General features: G+C 40.8%; 1 protein-coding gene across 1 annotated transcript in view; it reads left to right on the forward strand.

Moving 5' to 3' along the window:
• ATAD2B (ATPase family AAA domain containing 2B) overlaps positions 1 to 26,944 on the forward strand; it is an 823,789-nt gene that overhangs the window by 302,913 nt on the left and 493,932 nt on the right. Inside the window, exons 14-15 of the mRNA XM_053711168.1 lie at positions 7,334 to 7,424; positions 15,333 to 15,644. Coding sequence (XP_053567143.1) covers positions 7,334 to 7,424; positions 15,333 to 15,644 — 403 coding nt within the window. The remainder of the gene's footprint in view (positions 1 to 7,333; positions 7,425 to 15,332; positions 15,645 to 26,944) is intronic.

The following is a 26,944-nucleotide window of genomic DNA, read 5'->3' on the forward strand; positions in this document are numbered from 1 at the left end:
CCGAAGTTGCGAGGGAGACAGAAATCATCCGTGAGACTGAGCTGAAGTGTGGTGGCGGAGCCGCATCTTCAAGCAGGGAGCGATAAGTACTCGAAGCGGCTCTGCTCGGTGCCGGACTGAAAGCTTGCTGGAGAATCCCCCCTCCCCCACCGGTGCTGCGTGGGAGGTCGGGGCTGTGTGTAGCTAGCCTGGCAGTTGCCGCTGAGATCTCCCTGTGCAGCGCCTCTGCATATCTCTGCTCTGGTTCCTCGAGACGCTGTGGGTAAGCGCTAAATTAGGAGGTGCTCAATCTGGGAGCATGTTTTTCTCTCTTCACCTTTTTTTTGGGGATACCAACCAGAGCTGCATGTCCCTTTCCGCCCACCTACCTGGCTATTAGTTGAACGCTGATGCATAGAATGACCCAGGTAAGGTGACGAGCTGCATACATACAAGAACTGGCTGAACTTTATTAACTATATAAAGGAACTTTTTTTTTTTTTTTTTTTTTTTTTTTTTTCATTGGCTCCTTATATGATTCTTTTTTCTGCATATGATTTGTTTGGCGCATTTAATTTTATTTAACTATATTACTTGTCGCTACAATTTTTGTCATATCAATGTATTGAGCAAATCTAGGCAAAAATGTTAATGCTTAAGAATGTGTAAAATGTGCATAGTATGTAAAAAGACATTGTACTTTCTCCTCTAAAAAGTGAAACATTCTCAGGGGAGAGAGAAGGGAGGGGAGAAGGGGAGTTATTGAGTGTGAATAAGGAATTAATAATTCAATACCAGAGAAATTTACTATAACCTTTTTCAGGATATATTACCCATTATTACTGCTTGGAGGGAAGGGCTATATAGAGATAAAAGATCCTCAGTTATATTATCTAATAACTCTTTCCTAAGAATAAATCTCCTACGTTCCCTGAAAATAAAATACTATCCCTTACTATTGGACAGGGAGAAAGTTTATATAGAAATATAAAGATCATTAGTTAAAACTACCTTATAAATTTTCTTTAAAGAAGAGATATTTTAACTTCTCTGAAAATAAAATACAAATGAAACTGACTGAACCAGGATATAACTAGGTCACTGTGAATATGTTTGCTTACCCATAAAATATACTGTATATAATTGCTGGAATAATATTTTCTTGGATATAAATCTAATTAAGAAATTGCTGTTGCTGCTTTCAGAGATACCATTTCCTTTATTGTGTCTTTTGAAGATTAGCAACAGTAAGACAATTAACAAACTGGCATAAAATTGCCTAACATTAATAACGTCCCTGATCTCTGCATCCCTGGCTGGATCTAAATAACACGATTTAATTCACAGTTTATTATTTTTCCTTTCTTTCCTTTTTTTTTTTTTTTTTTTTTTTTTTTTTTCTCTCTCCCCTTTTCTTTTCCCTCACTTGGTCACAATAGTGCACATCCCTATCCTCACTTGTCTATTTGAGAACGCTTCACCTTCTCAAACTTAACTCTAAAATTAAGTTCACTCCCTGTATTGATCTTCACTTAGATAAATTGCCTCACTTCAATTTTTTTTAATTCTCTTTTCTTTTCTGGCACATGGATAAATTCCTTCACACCTCACCCCGGAATATTTCTCCAGCCATGGCAGCAAGACAGAGAGACAGAAAATTGAAGGGTAATCAGGAGCCTCCCACAGAAGCGCAACCAACTATGTTAAATGTACCAGTTGTACAAGAAGTAACCAATATTCACAGCTTAGTCGCTAGTATATCTGATGCGCTCTCTCCTAAATTTGAGGCTCTTAGAGCTGAAATCAAACAAGATTTTCTTTCTCTGACACAAGAGGTTCGTCAATTCTCTAATAGGCTGCAGGAAGCCGAACAAAGAGTTTCGGACCTGGAAGATCTAACAATAACGCATAGTTCTAATCTAGAAGGTATAAATAATAATGTACAGAAAATTCAAAACAGATTAGAAGATCTAGAAAATCGTTCTAGAAGAAATAATATAAGAATTATAGGCCTTCCGGAAGAACAACAATATGACAATCTTGTTAATTTTATATCAGAAACCTTGCCTACAATTTTAAAGATGCCATCTACCCTATATCCCATCCCAGTGGAGAGAGCGCACAGACTTGGTCTACCTCGCTCAGGCAATAAAGATAGAACTAGGCCTAGGCCTGTTATCGCTAGAATATTAAATTTTCAAGACAAACTTACCTTATTCCAGCATTATCGCAAACAGCCTGTTAAGGCTGGAGACGCTACAATCCTTATGTTTCAAGATTTCTCCGCTGACACTGCAGCAAGGAGAAGGGAGCTTGCTCCTATTTGTTCCAAACTGATACAAAAAGGGTACCAGGCAACCATAATGTACCCCTACAAATTAAAGGTTAAAGTTGGGGAAGTCACACACTTCTTTGAAGAAGCTCAACTGGCTGAGAGCTTCTATAACACACTGGGTTCCTAAGCTTAATAACAGCAATATTGAATATCTGATTATTAGACTGAGTGTAAGCTATAGGTTTTTGCTTATGGGAAAGACCGTGTCTCTTCTAGACGTGAGTCCTAGGACCCAACCCCCACCTGTGCAGAGAAAATTTAGGTGTCTAATTTTAAATTATTATTATTATTTTTTTTTTTTTTTATTATTATTTTTTTTTTTTTATTTATTTATTTTATTTATTTATTTTATTTTTTTTCTCTTTCTCTCTTCTCTTTCTCCCTCCTTAATGTATAAATGAATATGCTGAATAAAAATTGTAAAATAGTATCTTGGAATGTAGGTGGTATATCTACCCCTATAAAGAGAAAAGCAATCCTTAATCACCTGCGAAAGATCCAGACTGACATAGGTTTTATTCAAGAAACCCATTTATCAGCTGAAGAATCTTTAAAACTTAAATCAACATGGGTAAAAGAAATCTATTTTGCACCTAGTGTTAAGAGGAAAAGGGGGGTAGCAATTCTAATAGGAAAGAAAATTGATACCGAAGTCACACATTTTGAGGCTGACATCGGGGGGAGATATGTACTACTGAAAATAAAGATTGCCCAGAAGATGTATACATTATGTAATACATACGGCCCTAATGTATTTGATCCAAAATTTTGGAACACTTTGCAGACCAAATTATTATCCTTCACGGAAGGCTCTTTAATTATGGGAGGAGATTACAATATGGCACCACAATGCCCGATCGATAGGCTAAGACATAATGTCAAACAGTTAAAACAAAAAAAAGATAATCTAGAGGGTAAGATGTTTAAAAAAATAATGCAGAACTTAGCACTGCGGGATATCTGGAGACAGCAAAATCCTTCTACTCAAAATTTTACCTGTCTTTCCAAGGCGCATAAGACGCTCTCCAGAATCGACATTTTTCTAATTGATGAACGTATGGTGATGAGAGGGGTAAAAACAGATATAGGACCAATATTTCTTTCAGATCATGCACCGATTGTACTTGAGTTTCAGCTTTCACATTTGTATTCTGCTGCAACACGTTTCTTTTTTCCCTACTATCTGACGACTGAGGTAAAATTCAAGAACTGGCTTATAAATAGATATAAGGAATTTGTACATTTTAATAAAGACTATTTAAACCGCCCTGAAGTATTTTGGGACACTGCAAAAGCAGTAATGAGAGGCGAAATAATTTCATATAGCTCAGCCCTGCATAAGAAAATTCGATCTAGAGAAAGAGAATCATGCCAATGTTTAACTAACACTTATAATCATTATCTGCTTGACAAAACCCCCTTAAATTGGGCAAAATACGTTAAAGCAAAAAATGAAAGGGATACTTTTGTTTTACTGCAAGAAACTCAAAAGGAATTAAAAATGCAGGCTAAGCTATATAAATATGGTAATAAATCAGGTAAGATGCTGGCCAAATTAATAAAAAATGAGAAAAAACAACCAATCATAGACAAATTGTATAATAAAGGTCTTCAGCTTTCTAAAGCCGAAGACATACTAGCTGCATTTAATGAATATTACCAGGAATTATATTCATTTAAAACAAGTGATACGCATACATCTGATGACTTTTGGAGAGATATCACGTATCCTACTGTCACATCAGAAATGGCTGATAGCCTCAATGTCCCTATTTCCATAGAAGAAATAGAGAAAGTAATATCCAAGCTTGCCTCAAATAAAGCAGCAGGTCCAGATGGCTTGCCTAGTGAATTCTATAAGATCCTGATTGGTGAAGCCACCCCACATCTTTGCACGCTCTTTAACAGCTTCTTTATTAGTGGTAAAATGATCCCCTCTTCATTTACCAATTCTTACACAACTTTGATATTAAAAGGCGGAAAAAACCCTGAATACAAGGAATCCTACAGACCAATTGCACTGTTAAATTCAGATTACAAAATTCTTACTGCAATTCTAGCATCTAGACTTCAAAGACCCCTCTCAGAAATTATACATACTGATCAAGCAGGTTTTCTAAATAACCGCAACTCAGCCTCAAAAATTAGGGAAGCCCTATTGGTGACAGAATATTTTGAGGTACTATCTAATTTAACTAGCGGGGGGGAGGACATACCTGACCTTGCTATTATTTCCTTAGATGCTGAAAAAGCCTTTGATTCAATATTTTACGAACATATCAAAACATCGTTAAGACAATTTGGCATCAGAGGTAATTTTCTTGAATTTATCGAAAATCTATATAAACACCCATCTACAAGATTGATAGTGAATAACAACATTTCCCCCTCTATCTTGTTAGGTAGAGGAACAAGGCAGGGCTGTCCTCTTTCCCCGCTCTTATTTAATATTTCCATTGAACCTCTGGCAATTAAAATACGCCATCATTTGGATGGTATAAAAATTCGTAACTGCGAAATAAAAATCGGTCTGTATGCTGATGATCTGCTGCTTTATTTGGCTAACACCAAACTGAACTTACCAAAACTTCTTCAGATCTTGGAACAATTTGGTACATTCTCTAGATACAAAGTAAATATGACAAAATCAGAGATAGTGTGGCTCAGGAAAAATAAAACTTCAATATTAAAAACTCCTTTTCGCCAAGTAAAAGATTCTTTTAAATATCTAGGGATTCATATTCCGACAAGGTCCGTAGATCTCTATACATTGAATATACCCCCAGTAGTAAAAATGATCAAAGAAAAGCTTTTGTTATGGCAAAATCTCCCAATATCACTTTCTGGAAGGATTGCCCTTTTTAAAATGGCTCTTCTTCCAAAACTTTTATATATACTTCAAAATACACCAATAATTCTATTAGGTAAGGATATACGTTCAATCAATACTTCACTTATACAGTTCTTATGGCAGAATAAGAGGTCAAAGATATCTCTTATGAAACTTTCAATACCAAGAAAGGATGGTGGTCTTGCCTTACCAGACATAAGGCTATATAACCTCTCCTTTCTGGCTCGTGTCGTAACAGACTGGATCTCATCTAATAACTATGTCTTGAATAATTATCTCGAGACCAGTGTCTGCTACCCATATTCTCTATCTGCATTAATACACTTAGTACCTAAAGAAATCCCCTCAGAAATTAAACGATTTAAAACAATTCTTAACCCACTTAAAGCTTGGCACAAGATAGTAACCTTTCTTTCAATTAATAATAGTGCTACCTGTCTTTTGCCTATAATAGGTAACCCTATTTTTCAATCAGGATTGCATTCCGAAGTCTTTAGGAAATGGCATAATCGGGGGTTAACCAAGGTATACCAAATAATTGATAAAGAGAGAAAATATATCAAAACATTCCAGGAATTAAAAAGAGATTTTGATTTGCCCAATAAAGACTTCTTTGCGTATTTGCAATTAAGGCATTTTGCACAGGACCTAGTTAAGAAAGCTGGTTGGGAATGGGGACTAGGTAAACTCGATGATTGGCTTGCTCTAACAAGAAATGGTCATATGTCAATTGCACCATGTTATCATCTTCTGGGTACAAATAAAGGAGAACCGGTACTGGCAAAGATTGCCCTCTACTGGAATACAGCAATCCCTCAGAGTAATATTGAGTCTAAAACTATTCAATTGTCAATTAAAAAAATTGCACAAGTAACGCTCTCTGCAACTTGGAGGGAGGCACATGTTAAGCTCCTTCATGGGGCATATTTTACCCCCGAGAGAGGTTTCAAATGTGTGAATGTAGGGTTTAATAAATGTCCTAAATGTTCGTATCAGGCAGCTGATTTAATACATATGTTTTGGTATTGTCCAAAGATTAAAAATCTCTGGGCTAGGCTCGAATACTGGCTAAAAAAGGTGCTTAAGATAGGCTATGTCTCTTTGACAATATATCAGATAATACTCTGCCTTAAGGAAGAGCCTGGTAAGCAAACTGATGAAAAAATAATAATCTCCGCTATTCTTGCTACCAGGTATTTAATCTGTAAGAAGTGGAAAAGTCATGCAATGCCAAGTATTACTGAAATTAAAAACTGCATGAAAAAACAATGCATTTTAGACCAGAGAAACGCGGATATAAATAATGAACAAGACATTAAAAGGTTCTTTGATAAATGGGCTGCCTTCTTAAAAATCTTTCCGGCTGCAGAAATAGATTATATAATCTTCCCCTTTAGAAATACAGAAATTGTTCTATTAGGGAACTGGTAAAGCTTCAGGAGGAAGAAAGTGATGGTAATTTTTTTTTTTGGTTTTGTTTGGTTTTGTTTTTTTTTTTTTTTTTTTTTTTTTTTTTTGTTTTTTTTTTTTGGTTTTTTTTTTTTGTTATGTTTTCTCTTCGCATGGGGGGGGGGAACAAGGGGGGGGGGTTATACTGAAAATCAAAAACTCCAAGCATTGTAGGAAAATAAAATGTTTGTGTTCATTAATGTGATGATTAGCCTAAATTTAACTACATGTATAAATGAACATAGTACTATGTTGTCAAATTTATTGTATCTTTTGATTATGTCATGTTTTCAAAATGGTTGATATTGTTTTTGGACAGTGACTTGGATTATAAATAAAACAATTAAAAAAAAAAAAATTGCATGCCCTATCTGAATCATGAAAGTTTAATTTTGACTAGACTGTCCCTTTTAGCAACTGCTTTTTATAGACCTCTGCTAATTCACTTTTCCACCACCTCAAGGATGGAGTTAAATAGTCTCGATCAGATCAGGATGATTGACAAACCCTGCTCTCATGCGATTGATTGCTTGTAGGCCAGACTGACAGGCCTTTCTGTAGAAAACCACGATTTCAATCAAATATAAATAAATAGTGGTTATATTAATATAATTAATAATAGTCTTTTTATGTTTTAAACTTTATTTACTGTATTCTGCTCTATTAGCACTCATCATAATTTTGCAGATAAACTGGAGTGATTTTATTGTTTTTACTAGGCAAGAAAGCACATATTGCAAATACACACCAGAGACTGGAATCCTAAACTGTCTGACGCATTCCTGGTTGAATTAGCGGAGAAATGTGTTGGTAAGTGCAATGGCCAAACATAAGGGAAAAACACGTGTTTACAAATCAATGAAAAACAACCTTAACATCCTGTACTTATAAATTAGTAGCCATGCTATGCTCAAGATGGCTTTTTATATTATGTGTACAAATTGCAGATCATGTAGGATTTAGCTTCATCAAATGTGTGTTTTAAAAAATAAATTAACAGTTTCTCCAACATAGGTGTGTCCGGTCCACGGCGTCATCCTTACTTGTGGGATATTCTCTTCCCCAACAGGAAATGGCAAAGAGCCCAGCAAAGCTGGTCACATGATCCCTCCTAGGCTCCGCCTTCCCCAGTCATTCTCTTTGCCGTTGTACAGGCAACATCTCCACGGAGATGGCTTAGAGTTTTTTGGTGTTTAAATGTAGTTTTTATTCTTCAATCAAGAGTTTGTTATTTTAAAATAGTGCTGGTATGTACTATTTACTCTGAAACAGAAAAGAGATGAAGATTTCTGTTTGTAAGAGGAAAATGATTTTAGCAACCGTTACTAAAATCGATGGCTGTTTCCACACAGGACTGTTGAGAGGAATTAACTTCAGTTGGGGGAAACAGTGAGCAGACTTTTGCTGCTTGAGGTATGACACATTTCTAACAAGACTTGGTAATGCTGGAAGCTGTCATTTTCCCTATGGGATCCGGTAAGCCATTTTTATTAAATAAGAATAAAGGGCTTCACAAGGGCTTTAAAGACTGGTAGACATTTTTCTGGGCTAAACGATTGATATATAAGCATTTTTAATACTTCATAGTTTTGAGGAGTTATTTTATTCTTGGGAATTATGTAAAATAACCGGCAGGCACTGTATTGGACACATTTTTCACTGGGCCTCATTTTCGCGCCTCTATTGCGCAGTTGTTTTTGGGAAGCAAGACATGCAGATGCATGTGTGAGGAGCTCAGATACATAGAAAAAGCTTACTGAAGGCGTCATTTGGTATCGTATTCCCCTTTGGGCTTGGTTGGGTCTCAGCAAAGCAGATACCAGGGACTGTATAGGGGTTAAATATAAAAACGGCTCCGGTTCCGTTATTTTAAGAGTTAAAGCTTTCAAATTTGGTGTGCAATACTTTTAAGGCTTTAAGACACTGTGGTGAAATTTTGGTGAATTTTGAACAATTCCTTCATACTTTTTCACATTTTCAGTAATAAAGTGTGTTTAGTTTAAAATTTAAAGTGACAGTAACGGTTTTATTTTAAAACGTTTTTTGTACTTTGTTATCAAGTTTATGCCTGTTTAACATGTCTGAACTATCAGATAGACTATGTTCTGTATGTGGGGAAGCCAAGGTTCCTTCTCATTTAAATAGATGTGATTTATGTGACACAAAATTTAGAGAAAATGATGCCCAAGATGATTCCTCAAGTGAGGGGAGTAAGCATGGTACTGCATCATCCCCTCCTTCGTCTACGCCAGTCTTGCCCACACAGGAGGCCCCTAGTACATCTAGTGCGCCAATACTCCTTACTATGCAACAATTAACGGCTGTAATGGATAATTTTATCAAAAACATTTTAGCCAAAATGCCCACTTATCAGCGAAAGCGCGACTGCTCTGTTTTAGAAAATACTGAAGAGCATGAGGACGCTGATGATATTGGTTCTGAAGTGCCCCTACACCAGTCTGAGGGGGCCAGGGAGGTTTTGTCTGAGGGAGAAATTTCAGATTCAGGGAAAATTTCTCAACAAGCTGAATCTGATGTGATTACATTCAAATTTAAATTGGAACATCTCCGTGCTCTGCTTAAGGAGGTGTTATCTACTCTGGATGATTGTGAGAATTTGGTCATTCCAGAGAAATTATGTAAGATGGACAAGTTCCTAGAGGTCCCGGGGCCCCCCGAAGCTTTTCCTATACCCAAGCGGGTGGCGGACATTGTAAACAAAGAATGGGAAAGGCCCGGCATACCTTTTGTCCCTCCCCCTATATTTAAGAAATTGTTTCCTATGGTCGACCCCAGAAAGGACTTATGGCAGACAGTCCCCAAGGTCGAGGGGGCGGTTTCTACTCTAAACAAACGCACTACTATCCCTATAGAACAGTGTTTTTCAACCAGTGTGCCGTGGCACACTAGTGTGCCGTGAGAGATCCTCAGGTGTGCCACGGCAGACTGACAACAGTGTGACATTTTTTAAACTTTGCTTGTTTTTTACTCCCAGTGCAGGGGTAGTTTGTAGGAGGCATTGCATAACAGCACAATACATACAGTATGTGTGTGTTTGTGTGTGTATATATATATATATATATATATATATATATATATATATATGCTGTATTAGGCTAAAATGTGTGATTTTTTTAAAATTTTGGGATGGTGGTGTGCCACAGGATTTTTTTAATGTAAAAAAGTGTGCCACGGCAAAAAAAAGGTTAAAAATCACTGCTATAGAAGATAGTTGTGCTTTCAAAGATCCTATGGATAAAAAATTAGAGGGTTTGCTTAAAAAGATGTTTGTTCAGCAAGGTTACCTTCTACAACCAATTTCATGCATGGTTCCTGTCACTACAGCAGCGTGTTTCTGGTTCGATGAACTAGAAAAGTCACTCAATAAAGATTCTTCTTATGAGGAGATTATGGACAGAATTCATGCTCTCAAATTGGCTAACTCTTTTACTTTAGACGCCACTTTGCAATTGGCTAGATTAGCAGCGAAAAATTCAGGGTTTGCTATTGTGGCGCGCAGAGCGCTTTGGCTAAAATCTTGGTCAGCGGATGCGTCTTCCAAGAACAAATTGCTTAACATACCTTTCAAGGGGAAAACGCTGTTTGGCCCTGACTTGAAAGAGATTATTTCTGATATCACTGGGGGTAAGGGCCACGCCCTTCCTCAGGATAGATCTTTCAAGGCTAAAAATAAACCTAATTTTCGTCCCTTTCGCAGAAACGGACCAGCCCCAAGTGCTACATCCTCTAAGCAAGAGGGTAATACTTCTCAAACCAAGCCAGCCTGGAGGCCAATGCAAGGCTGGAACAAAGGTAAGCAGGCCAAGAAACCTGCCACTGCTACCAAGACAGCATGAGATGTTGGCCCCCGATCCGGGACCGGATCTGGTGGGGGGCAGACTTTCTCTCTTCGCTCAGGCTTGGGCAAGAGATGTTCTGGATCCTTGGGCGCTAGAAATAGTCTCCCAAGGTTATCTTCTGGAATTCAAGGAGCTTCCCCCAAGGGGGAGGTTCCACAGGTCTCAATTGTCTTCAGACCACATAAAAAGACAGCCATTCTTACATTGTGTAGAAGACCTGTTAAAAATGGGAGTGATTCATCCTGTTCCATTAGGAGAACAAGGGATGGGATTCTACTCCAATCTGTTCATAGTTCCCAAAAAAGAGGGAACATTCAGACCAATCTTAGATCTCAAGATCCTAAACAAGTTTCTCAAGGTTCCATCGTTCAAAATGGAAACCATTCGGACAATTCTTCCTTCCATCCAGGAAGGTCAATTCATGACCACGGTGGATTTAAAGGATGCGTATCTACATATTCCTATCCACAAGGAACATCATCGGTTCCTAAGGTTCGCCTTTCTGGACAAGCATTACCAGTTTGTGGCACTTTCATTCGGATTAGCCACTGCTCCAAGAATTTTCACAAAGGTACTAGGGTCCCTTCTAGCGGTGCTACGACCAAGGGGCATTGCAGTAGTACCTTACTTGGACGACATACTGATTCAAGCGTCGTCCCTACCACAAGCAAAGGCTCATACGGACATTGTCCTGGCCTTTCTCAGATCTCACGGGTGGAAAGTGAACGTAGAAAAAAGTTCTCTATCTCAGTCAACAAGAGTTCCCTTCTTGGGAACAATAATAGACTCCTTAGAAATGAGGATTTTTCTGACAGAGGCCAGAAAATCAAAACTTCTAAGCTCTTGTCAAGTACTTCATTCTGTTCCTCTTCCTTCCATAGCGCAGTGCATGGAAGTAATAGGTTTGATGGTCGCGGCAATGGACATAGTTCCTTTTGCGCGAATTCATCTGAGACCATTACAACTGTGCATGCTCAGTCAGTGGAATGGGGATTATACAGACTTGTCTCCGAACGATACAAGTAGATCAGAGGACCAGAGATTCACTCCGTTGGTGGCTGACCCTGGACAACCTGTCACAGGGGATGAGCTTCCGCAGACCAGAGTGGGTCATTGTCACGACCGACGCCAGTCTGGTGGGCTGGGGCGCGGTCTGGGAACTCCTGAAAGCTCAGGGTCTTTGGTCTCGGGAAGAATCTCTTCTCCCGATAAATATTCTGGAACTGAGAGCGATATTCAATGCTCTCAAGGCTTGGCCTCAGCTAGCAAAGGCCAAATTCATACGGTTTCAATCAGACAACATGACGACTGTTGCGTATATCAACCATCAGGGGGGGAACAAGGAGTTCCCTGGCGATGGAAGAAGTGACCAAAATCATTCAATGGGCGGAGACTCACTCCTGCCACTTGTCTGCAATCCACATCCCAGGAGTGGAAAATTGGGAAGCGGATTTTCTGAGTCGTCAGACATTTCATCCGGGGGAGTGGGAACTCCATCCGGAAATCTTTGCCCAAATTACTCAATTGTGGGGCATTCCAGACATGGATCTGATGGCCTCTCGTCAGAACTTCAAGGTTCCTTGCTACGGATCCAGATCCAGGGATCCCAAGGTGACTCTAGTAGATGCACTAGTAGCACCTTGAACCTTCAACCTAGCTTATGTATTCCCACCGTTTCCTCTCATCCCCAGGCTGGTAGCCAGGATCAATCAGGAGAGGGCATCGGTGATCTTGATAGCTCCTGCGTGGCCACGCAGGACTTGGTATGCAGACCTGGTGAATATGTCATCGGCTCCACCATGGAAGCTACCTTTGAGACAGGACCTTCTTGTTCAAGGTCCGTTCGAACATCCGAATCTGGCCTCACTCCAACTGACTGCTTGGAGATTGAACGCTTGATTTTATCAAAGCGAGGGTTCTCAGATTCTGTCATTGATACTCTTGTTCAGGCCAGAAAGCCTGTAACTAGAAAAATCTACCATAAAATATGGAAAAAATATATCTGTTGGTGTGAATCTAAAGGATTCCCATGGAACAAGATAAAAATTCCTAAGATTCTATCCTTTCTTCAAGAAGGTTTGGAGAAAGGATTATCTGCAAGTTCTTTGAAGGGACAGATTTCTGCTTTATCTGTTTTACTTCACAAAAAGCTGGCGGCTGTGCCAGATGTTCAAGCTTTTGTTCAGGCTCTGGTTAGAATCAAGCCTGTTTACAAACCTTTGACTCCTCCTTGGAGTCTCAATTTAGTTCTTTCAGTTCTTCAGGGGGTTCCGTTTGAACCCTTACATTCCGTAGATATTAAGTTATTATCTTGGAAAGTTTTGTTTTTGGTTGCAATTTCTTCTGCTAGAAGAGTTTCAGAGTTATCTGCTCTGCAGTGTTCTCCTCCTTATCTGGTGTTCCATGCAGATAAGGTGGTTTTGCGTACTAAACCTGGTTTTCTTCCGAAAGTTGTTTCTAACAAAAACATTAACCAGGAGATAGTCGTGCCTTCTTTGTGTCCGAATCCAGTTTCAAAGAAGGAACGTTTGTTGCACAATTTGGATGTAGTTCGTGCTCTAAAATTCTATTTAGATGCTACAAAGGATTTCAGACAAACATCTTCCTTGTTTGTTGTTTATTCTGGTAAAGGAGAGGTCAAAAAGCAACTTCTACCTCTCTCTCTTTTTGGCTTAAAAGCATCATCAGATTGGCTTATGAGACTGCCGGACGGCAGCCTCCTGAAAGAATCACAGCTCATTCCACTAGGGCCGTGGCTTCCACATGGGCCTTCAAGAACGAGGCTTCTGTTGATCAGATATGTAAGGCAGCGACTTGGTCTTCACTGCACACTTTTTACTAAATTTTACAAATTTGATACTTTTGCTTCTTCTGAGGCTATTTTTGGGAGAAAGGTTTTGCAAGCCGTGGTGCCTTCCATCTAGGTGACCTGATTTGCTCCCTCCCATCATCCGTGTCCTAAAGCTTTGGTATTGGTTCCCACAAGTAAGGATGACGCCGTGGACCGGACACACCTATGTTGGAGAAAACAGAATTTATGTTTACCTGATAAATTACTTTCTCCAACGGTGTGTCCGGTCCACGGCCCGCCCTGGTTTTTTAATCAGGTCTGATAATTTATTTTCTTTAACTACAGTCACCACGGTATCATATGATTTCTCCTATGCAAATATTCCTCCTTTACGTCGGTCGAATGACTGGGGAAGGCGGAGCCTAGGAGGGATCATGTGACCAGCTTTGCTGGGCTCTTTGCCATTTCCTGTTGGGGAAGAGAATATCCCACAAGTAAGGATGACGCCGTGGACCGGACACACCGTTGGAGAAAGTAATTTATCAGGTAAACATAAATTCTGTTTTTGTTTGACAGGAATGTCTTGCTTCTAGTAGCGGAATATAATAAGTGCAGCAAACATTAAATATCAACAATCAAGACATAAAATATTCTTCTGTGTTAAAATCTGGCCACCTAATTTGTTTTTTGTTTACGCATTCTTAGATGTGATTAAGCATGTATTATGGAACATGAGATTTATTCCTTTTGGGTAAATATCAAGTCATCTGTTAGAAAAGTTAGACACTTTAGATTCTTTGTCAAGAAACTCCTCGTTCCTTGCTGGGTCTCTCCCTCTAGCATTTAATGCTTGGAGAATTATGCTCTCAAGTATTTTGACAATTACAGGAGGGACAAATCCAGACCGTATACTCAGAGAATTAATGCTCCTGATTCACAATCAGGTTCAAAGACAAAGAAAAAGGATTTGAAAAAAGGGAATAAAGAGCAAAATAATATTCATAACCCTACCCCAATTTCTAATAGGTTTAAAGTGTTCGACACAGACTCGTTATGGATGGGAGAAGGAGCAAGACCTAATATACAAAATCCGAAATAGACTTAATCTTACTATTCTAATGCCAATTCTGATTATAGAAATCATTAAAGGTTGCATGACCATCAGGATGACTGTAAGAATCATGGGACATACAAAGAGCCTAGACCACAGGCTATGGCCAGTAACCATTATGAACAATATAATATTAGTCAGAATGAAAGGAGGGGGTCCCATTTTTTTTTAAGACAAGAGCAAAGCATCACGCCACTGTGGAGACTAGTGTGGATGATAGAGGGGGAAGAAATGAAGAGAGAAAAGCGAGAACAGGAAATGCCCAAGGGAAGGCAGGGGAGGGGATCTGAATGAGGAAAGAGAGGGTGCCAACAAATCATAACGGTACAGAGAAAAGAACAAGTACTAGAGAGAGCAAAACAGAATATATTCAATTTGTCAAATATGGATTTGAAGAATGGGGATGTTATGTTGCTAAACAAAGACTTAGTTTCACCAAAGAAACAACCAAACAAATTTGAGACCTACATAGATATACAGAAATTTATCTGCAAATTAATGTTGATATGTTATATATAATATGTAAATAAACGACCTCAGATTTGAATCCTCCATAAAATGGTTAAGGAAAATATAGTGCTTGTTTCACTGCCTCCAGACAGGCTAAGTCCATTCATTATTACAAGTATGGTGAAATATATCTGACTTTACAGCATTCACGTAGATCAGAGCTCACTATAATTCCCATCTATCTCTAATTGACCACAGCGAACGAGACAGGAAAATTAATTCTACCTGCCTTTTCTAAGAGTATATTGCTGAATTGCAAAATTTGCTACCAACAGTATTAAAGGATTTCAAAACTTTCTTTTGTATACAGATGTTTTGCAGTTTAGTGCCTAATTGGTTATATGCTGTATGCTATAAAAATGATTTTTTTTTTTTTAGTATAGGTTTCTCGGATGCTATGGTATGATAAATACAAACTGCTGTTTCTCCTTCTCCATTTTGCCCAGGCTACTGTGGAGCTGACATTAAAGCACTTTGCACTGAGGCTGCCTTGAGTGCCCTTCGTCGGCGCTACCCTCAAATTTATGCCAGCAGTCAGAAGCTGCAACTGGATATTTCTTCAGTTGTTCTTGGTGCCCAAGATTTTTACCATGCAATGAAAAACATTGTGCCTGCTTCTCAACGTGCTGTGATGTCTCCTGGACAAGCTCTTACCCCTGTTATAAAGCCGTTATTAGAGCGCACTTACACTTACATCATCCGTGTGTTACACAAAGTCTTTCCTCACGCTGAGCTCAGCAAAAACCACAAAAATGATGGTAAGAATTTATATTTGTTTTTTTTAAAGCCTGGTGCCTTTTATGATATTATCAATATATATATAATTGAAGACACATGGAATTATTTGCTTTGAAGTAGCCAGGCAAGCTAACATTTTCTCTTTTTTTTTTTTTCTCTTTAATTTGACAATACTTTATCTTCTAGATTCAACATCAAAATATCTTCCCATACTGTTTAAATTATGCTCATGCTTGTCCAGTTTCTATTTTTGACCTCACATCATAATTTGTCATTCATCCAATTCGTTCATATTTTGTGAAGCTACTATATTTTCCCTGAATATATTGTCATATCCATTTCTATGAGAAGCAGGTCTTGATGTAGATAGTATTTTTAGATAGTCTAATTTGTGTGTTAGTTTTTCATGTTACCACTTATTAGATTATGTGCATTTGGAGGTTTTGGATACCTCCAATATGCGAAAGTGGCTTCTCGTGCCATTCGTCCATTTTCAGAACCGAATATATTCTTGTTAAACTGCAACACACTAGGATCTGTGCAAATCCAGATCTTAGTGTGTTTCAGCTTCACAAGAACAAACTTGGCTTCAAAAATAACCGAATGGAACAAGCGGCTGTCTTCCGATTCCTGAGGTATCCAAAACCTCCAAATGCACATTATAAATTTGTAACATGAGATGCAGCACTTCTGAGTGGCTCAAATGTTATCCTAATCTTAAACATGACTTCAAAAATGACATTCAAAACATATACTTACCTTACAGCTTTTGTAATTAAGATTTACTCTTGAGATTTGTCCACATAACAAAACTCTTTTTGTAAATGAGGACAGCTCGTACTACTGTTATTCATTTCTCTTACAAGTCCACGGATTCATCCTTACTTGTGGGATATTCTCATTCCCTACAGGAAGTGGCAAATAGAGCACACAGCAGAGCTGTCCATATAGCTCCCCCTCAGGCTCCGCCCCCCCAGTCATTCTCTTTGCTGCTCTAACAAGTAGCATCTCCACGGGAGGGTAAAGTGAATGTGGTGTTAGATTTGTAGTTTTTATTTCTTCAATCAAGAGTTTGTTATTTTTAAATAGTGCCGGTATGTACTATTTACTCTGTGGCAGAAAGTGTCGAAGATTTCTGCTGAGAGGAAAACGATTTTAGCATGTTGTAACTAAAATCCATTGCTGTTCCCACACAGGACTGGGGAGTACCAGAAAACTTCAGTTGGGGGGAACAGTTTGCAGGCTTAACTGCTATAAGGTATGCTCAGTCCTTTTTTCTAACAAGACTTAGTAATGCTAGAAGACTGACGAGAATCCCCATGTGGGGAAGGTAAGCCATATTCTGAGACTTAGTATAGAAGGAAGGATTATTTAAAAGGGCTCAAAACACTGGTGGGCATTGTTAAGGGGCAGTCTATTATTTTATAACAAAAATCTGATCTTTTTACAAGTTTTTATTACATTTGGAACGTTTTTATGGGGTTTATTCCACATGGCAAATATTTAGACACCTATTTAGGCTTGTGAAGGCCCCACAACTCCAGAGTGGAGAGGGAGGGGGCCTAAATTTCGCGCCTCAATTGCGCAGTTATTGCAGACAGCTTCATGCAGCTTCACGTGGAGGGTCCAAAGATTACTTGAGGACTTCATAGAGGCTTATTTTCGATCAAAACTAATCCCCAAGGAAGGTAGGGCCACAGCAGATTGCTGTGGCATGGTGCTGTAGTTTGCTAACCGGTTGCCAGCTTTACTTTGCTCCGGTTTGGCCATTAAGGGGTTAATTGACTTGAAATTCACTGTGCAATTATTTCAAAGCATTAGGAACATATGGTGCAAATTTCATAAAGATTGGGTTATTTTTTGAGATTTAGTAAAAAAAAGTGTGCGCTTTTTATTATTTAAAGGCACAGTACTGTTTTTTCTAAAATTGTATTTTTCTGTATTTGAGTGCTGTCTCAGTCTAACATGTCCGAGCCTTCAGATAGACGTTGTTCTATGTGTTTAATAGCCATGGTGGATCCCCCTTTACATTTGTGTTTAAAGTGTGCTAAGGTATCTAAGCATTTTAAAGACCATGCAGTGACACTTAAAAATGTTGCACAAGATGATTCTTTAACGGAAGGTAATGAGGATAGTCCACCTTCCTCTCCCCATTTTTCGACACCAGTTACGCCCGTGCAAGTGATGCCTAGTACCTCTAGCGCATTGGCCCCTATTACATTACAACAATTAGCAGCAGTCATGGATAATTCCCTTGCGGCCTTTCTATCCAAACTGCCAGTTTTTCCTAAAAATCGTGATAGCTCAGTTTTAAGAACAGAGGATGAGCAATCAGAAGCTTTGGATGATTTATCCGTTGTACCCTCACAACACTCTGAAGTGGCAGTGAGGGATGTGCTGTCCGAGGGAGAAATTTCTGACACAGGAAAGGTTTCTCAGCGGGCAGAATCAGATTCCTTAGCGTTTAAATTTAAGCTGGAACACCTCCGCGTACTGCTTAAGGAGGTTTTAGCTACGCTGGATGATTGCGACCCCATGGTGGTCCCAGGAAAAATTGTGTAAAATGGACAAGTTTCTTGAAGTCCCTGTATACACTGATGCGTTTCCGATCCCGAAGAGGGTGGCGGATATTGTAACTAGGGAGTGGGAGAGACCAGGTGTACCTTTTGTTCCCCCCCACCCCCCATCTTTAAGAAAATGTTCCCCATAACTGACCCCAGGCGGGACGCGTGGCAGACGGTCCCTAAGGTAGAGGGAGAAGTTTCAACACTAGCCAAGCGCACAACCATACCAATAGAAGACAGTTGTGCTTTCAAAGATCCTATGGATAAAAAATTAGGTTTACTAAAGAAAATATTTGTTCAACAAGGTTTCCTTCTCCAACCTATTGCCTGCATTATTCCTGTAACTACTGCAGCGGCTTTTTGGTTTGAGGCGCTGGAGGAGTCGCTCCAGAGGGAGACTTCATATGACGAAGTCATGGATAGAATTCATGCCCTAAAGCTGGCTAATTCTTTTATCACAGATGCCGCTTTACAATTAGCTAAGTTAGTGGCGAAAAATTCTGTTTTTGCCATTATGGCGCGGAGAGCGCTTTGGCTCAAATCGTGGTCGGCTGACGTGTCGTCCAAAACAAAATTACTAAATATTCCTTTCAAGGGAAAGACCCTTTTCGGCCCCGAGTTGAAAGAAATTATTTCGGATATCACTGGGGGAAAGGGCCATGCCCTCCCGCAAGATAGACCGTTTAAGGCCAAAAACAAGGCAAATTTTTGCTCCTTTCGCAATTCAGGAGCGGCCCTGCTTCAACCTCTACAAACGCAAAGCAAGAGGGTAACGCTTCCCAGCCCAAAGCAACCTGGAAACCCTTGCAGGGCTGGAACAAATGTAAACAGGCCAAGAAGTCTGCGGCTGCTACTAAGACAGCATGAAGGGGTGACCCCCCGATCCGGGACCGGATCTGGTAGGGGGCAGACTCTCTCTCTTCACTCAGGCCTGGGCAAGAGATGTTCACGATCCCTGGGCTTTAGAGATTGTTACCCAGGGATATCTTCTAGAATTCAAGGAATCTCCTCCAAGGGGGGAAGGTTCCACATTTCTCGTTGGTCTTCAGACCAGACAAAGAAACAGGCGTTCTTACGCTGCGTAGAAGATCTACTAAAGATGGGAGTGATATATCCAGTTCCGATTGCAGAGCAAGGACTGGGTTTTTACTCAAACCTATTTGTAGTTCCCAAAAAGGAAGGAACTTTCAGGCCAATCCTGGATCTAAAAATTCTAAACAAATTCTTCAGAGTTCCATCATTCAAAATGGAAACCATTCGGACAATTTTGCCGATGATCCAGGAAAGTCAATATATGACTACCGTGGATCTAAAGGATGCGTACCTACATATTCCTATCCACAAAGATCACCATCAGTTCCTAAGGTTCGCCTTTCTGGACAAGCATTACCAGTTCGTGGCCCTTCCTTTCTGGTTGGCCACTGCTCCCAGATTTTTTACAATGGTGCTAGGGTCCCTCCTAGCGGTACTAAGACCGCGGGGCATTGCAGTAGCACCTTACCTAGACGACATCTTAATACAGGCGTCGTCCTTTCACAGAGCCAAGGCTCATACGGACATTGTTCTGGCCTTTCTAAGGTCTCACGGGTGGAAGGTGAACGTAGAAAAAAGTTTTCTGTCCCCGCTCATAAGGGTTCCCTTCCTGGGAACACAAATAGACTCGGTAGAAATGAAAATATTTCTGACGGAGGTCAGGAAGTTAAAGCTTTTAACTACTTGCCGAGCTCTTCATTCCATTCCTCGGCCTTCTGTAGCTCAGTGCATGGAGGTAATCGGATTAATGGTTGCGGCAATGGACGTGTTCCCTTTTGCCTGAATTCATCTCAGACCACTGCAACTGTGCATGCTCAAACAGTGGAATGGGGATTATGCAGATTTGTCTCCTCAAATACTACTGGACCAGAAAACCAGAGATTCTCTTCTCTGGTGGTTGTCTCAGGATCACCTGTCTCAGGGAATGTGCTTCCGCAGACCGGAGTGGATCATTGTCACGACCGATGCCAGTCTGTTAGGCTGGGGTGCGGTCTCGGACTCCCTGAAAGCTCAGGGCCTATGGTCTCTGGAAGAGTCTCTTCTCCCGATAAACATTTTGGAACTGAGAGCGATATTCAACACACTCCAGGCATGGCCTCAACTAGCGGCGGCTAAATTCATCAGATTTCAGTCGGACAACATCACGACTGTAGCTTACATCAATCATCAGGGAGGAACAAAGAGCTCCCTAGCGATGAAGGAAGTAACCAAGATCATCAAATGGGTGGAGGATCACTCCTGCCATCTATCTGCAATTCACATCCCAGGAGTAGACAACTGGGAGGCGGATTTTCTAAGTCGTCAGACTTTTCACCCGGGGGAGTGGGAACTCCACCCGGAGGTTTTTGCTCAACTGACCCAGCTATGGGGCATTCCAGTATTGGATCTGATGGCGTCCCGTCAGAACACCAAACTTCCTCTTTATGGATCCAGGTCCAGGGACCCCAAGGCGGCACTGATAGATGCTCTAGTAGCGCCTTGGTCCTTCAATCTGGCTTATGTCTTTCCACCGTTTCCCCTTCTCCCTCGGCTGGTAGCCAGAATCAAACAGGAGAAGGCTTCGGTAATTCTGATAGCGCCTGCGTGGCCACGCAGGACTTGGTATGCAGACCTAGTGGACATGTCATCTGTTCCACCTTGGACACTGCCATTGAGGCACGATCTTCTAATTCAGGGTCCATTCAATCATCCAAATCTAGTATCTCTGCAACTGACTGCTTGGAGATTGAACGCTTAATTCTATCTAAGCGTGGGTTCTCTGAATCGGTTATAGATACTCTGATCCAGGCTAGAAAGCCTGTCACCAGGAAGATTTACCATAAGATATGGCGGAAATATCTTTGTTGGTGTGAATCCAAGGGTTACTCGTGGAGTAAGATTAGGATTCCCAGGATATTGTCTTTTCTCCAAGAAGGATTGGAGAAAGGTTTGTCAGCTAGTTCCTTAAAGGGACAGATATCTGCTCTGTCTATCCTGTTACACAAGCATCTGGCAGAAGTACCAGTCGTTCAAGCGTTTGCACAGGCTTTAGTCAGAATTAAGCCTGTCTATAAACCTGTGGCTCCTCCATGGAGTCTTAATTTAATTCTTTCAGTTCTTCAAGGGGTCCCGTTTGAACCTTTACATTCCATAGATATTAAGTTATTATCTTGGAAAGTTTTGTTTTTGGTAGCTATTTCTTCTGCTTGAAGAGTTTCAGAATTGTCTGCTTTGCAGTGTAATTTACCCTATCTGGTGTTCCATGCAGATAAGGTAGTTTTGCGTACCAAACCTGGTTTTCTTCCGAAAGTGGTTTCTAATAAGAATATTAACCAGGAAATCATTGTTCCTTCTCTGTGTCCTAATCCAGTTTCTAAGAAGGAACGACTATTACACAATCTTGATGTGATTCGTGCTTTAAAATTCTATTTAAAAGCAACTGAAGATTTCAGACAAACATCATCCTTTTTTGTTGTCTATTCTGGTAGGAGGAGAGGTCAGAAAGCGACTGCTACCTCTTACCTTCTGGCTGAAAAGCATCATCCGATTGGCTTTTGAGACTGCTGGACAGAAGCCTCCTGAATGAATTACAGCTCATTCCACCAGAGCTGTGTCTTCCACATGGGCTTTCAAGAATGAGGCTTCTGTTGAACAGATTTGTAAGGCAGCGACTTGGTCTTCACTGCATACTTTTGCCAAATTTTACAAATTCGATACTTTTGCTTCTTCGGAGGCTATTTTTGGGAGAAAGGTTTTGCAAGCAGTGGTGCCTTCCGTTTAGGTTACCTGACTTGTTCCCTCCCTTCATCCGTGTCTTAAAGCTTTGGTATTGGTATCCCACAAGTAAGGATGAATCAGTGGACTGGATACACCTTGTAAGAGAAAACAGAATTTATGCTTACCTGATAAATTACTTTCTCTTACGGTGTATTCAGTCCACGGCCCGCCCTGGCATTTAAGTTAGGATAAAAAAAAAATTTGTTTAAAACTACAGTCACCACTGCACCCTATGGTTTCTCCTTTTTCTCCTAACCGTCGGTCAAATGACTGGGGGGGGGGGGGCGGAGCCTGAGGGGGAGCTATATGGACAGCTCTGCTGTGTGCTCTCTTTGCCACTTCCTGTAGGGAATGAGAATATCCCACAAGTAAGAATGAATCCGTGGACTGGATACACCGTAAGAAAGTAATTTATCAGGTAAGCATAAATTCTGTTTTTAAAATCCCAACATATTGCATAGTGCTGTTGGTATAATATTGTAAAAAAATAATAATAAAAACAATATTTGCATTAATTTAAAAAGGGTAGAGGTCCCCTCTTACATTTTACTTAGCTGTTAAGGGGACATGGAACCCAAAATGTTACTAAAATCATACAAAGCATGCAATTTTCTATACCTTTCTAATTTTACTTCTTTTATAAAATGTCCGTTCTTTTGGTATCTTTTGTTGAAAAGCAGATGTAAGCTTAAAGGGGCATAATACTCACATGCTAAATCACTTGAAACTGATGCAGGATAATTGTAAAAAGCTGACAGGAAAACCTGAGCAGCTCTATGTAAAAACATAATTTCTCTTGTAAGGTGTATCCAGTCCACGGGTTCATCCATTACTTGTGGGATATTCTCCTTCCCAACAGGAAGTTACAAGAGGACACCCACAGCAGAGCTGTCTATATAGCTCCTCCCCTAACTGCCACCCCCAGTCATTCTCTTGCAACTCTCGACAAGAAAGGAAGTATCAAGAGATATGTGGTGACTTAGTGTAGTTTTACCTTCAATCAAGAGTTTATTTTTAAACGGTACCGGCGTTGTACTGTTTTACTCTCAGGCAGAAATTAGAAGAAGAATTCTGCCTGGAGGTTTAATGATCTTAGCGGTTTGTAACTAAGGTCCATTGCTGTTCTCACCCATAACTGAAGAATATGGGAAAACTTCAGTTGGGGGAACGGTCTGCAGATTACCTGCTTTGAGGTATGTTCAGTATTTTTATTTCTAGAGAGATGAATAAGTTCTAGAAAATGCTTACAGAGCCTTGTGTATTTGAGGTAAGCCTGATGCAGTGATTTAACAGCGACTGGGATCATGCTTACAAAACAGGGTAATACTCATGTTAATAATCATATTACTTAGTGACAAAACGTTTACATGATTTGGGGAGTCTTTATTTGGGGCCTAGTTTCCACATGGCTAGTCAGATACTCCAAGGAGTATTTTCTTAAGGCCCCTCTGGCATCCAGTACATGGTGGGAGGGGCCTATTTTAGTGCTCTAACTGCGCAGTTTTAATTCAGACTGAGACATCCAGCTTCCCTAGAGGAGTCTCTGGCATCTGAGGACCATTTCAAAGGGGTTATTTTTGCACAAAATTGTTTTTGAGGGCAGGTAGGAGCCTCAGCAGAGCTGTGGCAAGGTGCTCAATTGACTTAACGTTTTTTTAACGTTTTTCAATCCGGTTTGGGGCCTAAGGGGTTAATCATCCATTTGCAAGTGGGTGCAATGTTGCTTTAGTCTTACACACACTGTAAAAATTTCAAAGACTTTACTGTATTTTTACACTGTTTTGCAGTTTAAGTGCTAGTTTTTTTCTCAAAGGCACAGTAACGTTTTTGTTTAATTGCTGTTTCACCTTTATTAAAGTGTTTTCCAAGCTTGCTTGTCTCATTACTAGTCTGTTAAACATGTCTGACATAGAGGAAACTCCTTGTTCAATATGTTTGGAAGCCATGGTGGAACCCCTCTTAGAATGTGTACCAAATGTACTGATATTTCTATAAACTATAAAGACCATAGTATGGTGCTTAAAGATTTATCTCCAGGGGATTCTCTGACTGAAAAGAGGGAGATTATGCCATCTACCCCTCCCCTTGTGTCAGAACCTATAACTCCCGCTCAAGTGACGCCAAGTACATCAACTCCCGCTCAAGTGACGCCAAGTACATCTAGCGCGTCTAATTCTTTTACCTTACAGGACATGGCGGCAGTTATGAATGCTACCCTCTCAGAGGTATTCTCCAAACTTCCAGGGTTATAAGGAAAGCGAGACAGCTCTGGGGCTAGAACTAATACAGAGCTTTCTGACGCTTTAATGCCTGTGTCCGATATACCCTCACAATGCTCAGAAGCCGAGGCAGGTGAGCTATCTGTGGGTGACTTTTCAGACTCAGGGAAGGCGTTACTTCAGTCTGATTCTGAAATGACAGCGTTTAAATTTAAGCTTGAACACCTCCGCTTATTGCTTAGGGAGGTTTTAGCGACTGGATGACTGTGACCCTATTGTGGTTCCACAGAAATTGTGTAAAATGGACAAATACTTTGCAGTGCCTGTTTACACTGATGTTTTTCCAGTCCCTAAGAGGTTTTCGGAAATTATTACTAAGGAATGGGATAGACCAGGTATGCCGTTCTCTCCCCCTCCTGCTTTCAAACAGATGTTTCCCGTAGATGCCGCCATACGGGACTCGTGGCAGACGGTTCCTAAGGTGGAGGGAGCAGTCTCTACCCTAGCTAAGCGTACAACTATCCCCGTCGAGGACAGTTGTGCTTTCCTAGATCCTATGGATAAAAAATTGGAGGGTCTCCTTAAGAAAATTTTTATACATCAAGGTTTTATTCTCCAGCTTCTTGCATGCATTGCCCCAGTTACTGCTGCAGTGGCTTTTTGGTTTGAGTCTCTTGAGGAGGCTCTACAGGTGGAGACCCCGCTAGACGATATTCTAGACAGGATTAAAGCTCTTAAGTTGGCTAACTCCTTTATTTCTGACGCCATTTTTCATTTAGCCAAGCTAACGGCTAAGAATTCAGGTTTTGCCATTTTGGCGCGTAGGGCGCTATGGCTTAAGTCCTGGTCAGCAGACGTTACTTCAAAGTCTAAGCTTCTTAACATCCCCTTCAAGGGACAGACCCTATTCGGGCGTGGTCTGAAGGAGATCATTTCTGATATTACTGGAGGAAAAGATCACGCCCTTCCTCAGGATAGGTCCAATAAGTTAAGGACCAAATAGAATAATTTTCGTTCCTTTCGAAACTTCAAGAGTGGCGCAGCTTCAGTTTCCTCTAATGCAAAACAAGAGGGAAATTTCGCCCAGTCCAAACCAGTCTGGAGACCTAACCGGGCTTGGAACAAGGGGAAGCAGGCCAAGAAACCTGCGGCTGCCTCTAAGACAGCATGAAGGAGTAGCCCCCGATCCGGGACCGGATCTAGTAGGGGGCAGACTTTCCCTCTTCGCCCAGGCTTGGGCAAGAGACATCCAGGATCCCTGGGCATTAGAGATTGTTTCCCAGGGATATCTTCTGGACTTCAAAGCTTCATCTCCCAAGGGGAGATTTCATCTCTCACAATTATCTGTAAACCAGATAAAGAGAGAGGCATTCTTACGTTGTGTTCAAGACCTACTGGTTATGGGAGTGATCCACCCAGTTCCAAGGGAGGAACGGGCAGTGCTTCTATTCAAATCTGTTTATGGTTCCCAAAAAAGAGGGAACTTTCAGACCAATCTTGGATCTCAAGATCCTAAACAAATTTCTCACGGTCCCATCCTTCAAGATGGAGAATATCCGAACCATCCTCCCTATGATCCAGGAGGGTCAATATATGACTACCGTGGACTTAAAGGATGTTTATCTCCACATTCCAATTCACAAAGATCATCATCAGTTCCTCAGGTTCGCCTTCTTAGTCAGGCATTACCAGTTTGTGGCTCTTCCCTTCGGGTTAGCCACGGCACCAAGAATCTTTACGAAGGTTCTAGGGTCCCTACTGGCGGTTCTAAGACCACGGGGCATAGCAGTGGCTCCTTACCTAGACGACATTCTGATACAGGCGTCGACTTTTCAAATCGCCAAGTCCCATACGGACATTGTTCTGGCCTTACTGAGGTCTCACGGGTGGAAGGTGAACGAAGAAAAGAGTTCTCTCTCCCCTCTAACAAGAGTTTCCTTCCTAGGATCACTGATAGATTCAGTAGAAATGAAAATTTTTCTTACAGAGGTCAGATTATCAAAGCTTCTAACTTCCTGCCGTGCTCTTCATTCCACTTCTCGGCCGTCAGTGGCTCAGTGTATGGAAGTAATCGGCCTAATGGTAGCGGCAATGGACATAGTTCCGTTTGCCCGTCTACATCTCAGACCACTGCAACTTTGCATGCTCAATCAGTGGAATGGGGGCTACACAGATTTGTCCCCTCTGCTAAATCTGGATCAAGAGACCAGGGATTCTCTTCTCTGGTGGTTATCTCGGGTCCATCTGTCCAGGGGAATGAGTTTCCGCAAGCCAGAGTGGACTATAGTGACAACAGATGCCAGCCTTCTGGGCTGGGGGGCGGTCTGGAACTCCCTGAAGGCTCAGGGTTCATGGACTCAGGAGGAAGCCCTCCTTCCGATAAACATTCTGGAACTGAGAGCGATATTCAATGCTTGGCCTCAACTAGCTGTGGTCAGGTTCATCAGATTTCAGTCGGACAACATCTCGACTGTAGCCTATATCAACCATTAGGGGGGAACAAGAAGCCCCCTGGCAATGTTGGAGGTTTCAAAGATAATTCTATGGGCAGAGGTTCACTCTTGCCATCTCTCAGCTATCCATATCCCAGGAGTAGAGAACTGGGAGGCGGATATTCTAAGTCGGCAGACTTTTCATCCGAGGGAGTGGGAGCTCCATCCAGAGGTATTTGCCCAGCTGATTCAACTATGGGGCAAACCAGAACTGGATCTGATGGCGTCTCGTCAGAACGCCAAGCTTCCTTGTTAC

This window comes from Bombina bombina, chromosome 4 (genome assembly GCF_027579735.1).
Source record: "Bombina bombina isolate aBomBom1 chromosome 4, aBomBom1.pri, whole genome shotgun sequence".
NCBI classification, from domain to species: Eukaryota; Metazoa; Chordata; class Amphibia; order Anura; family Bombinatoridae; genus Bombina; species Bombina bombina.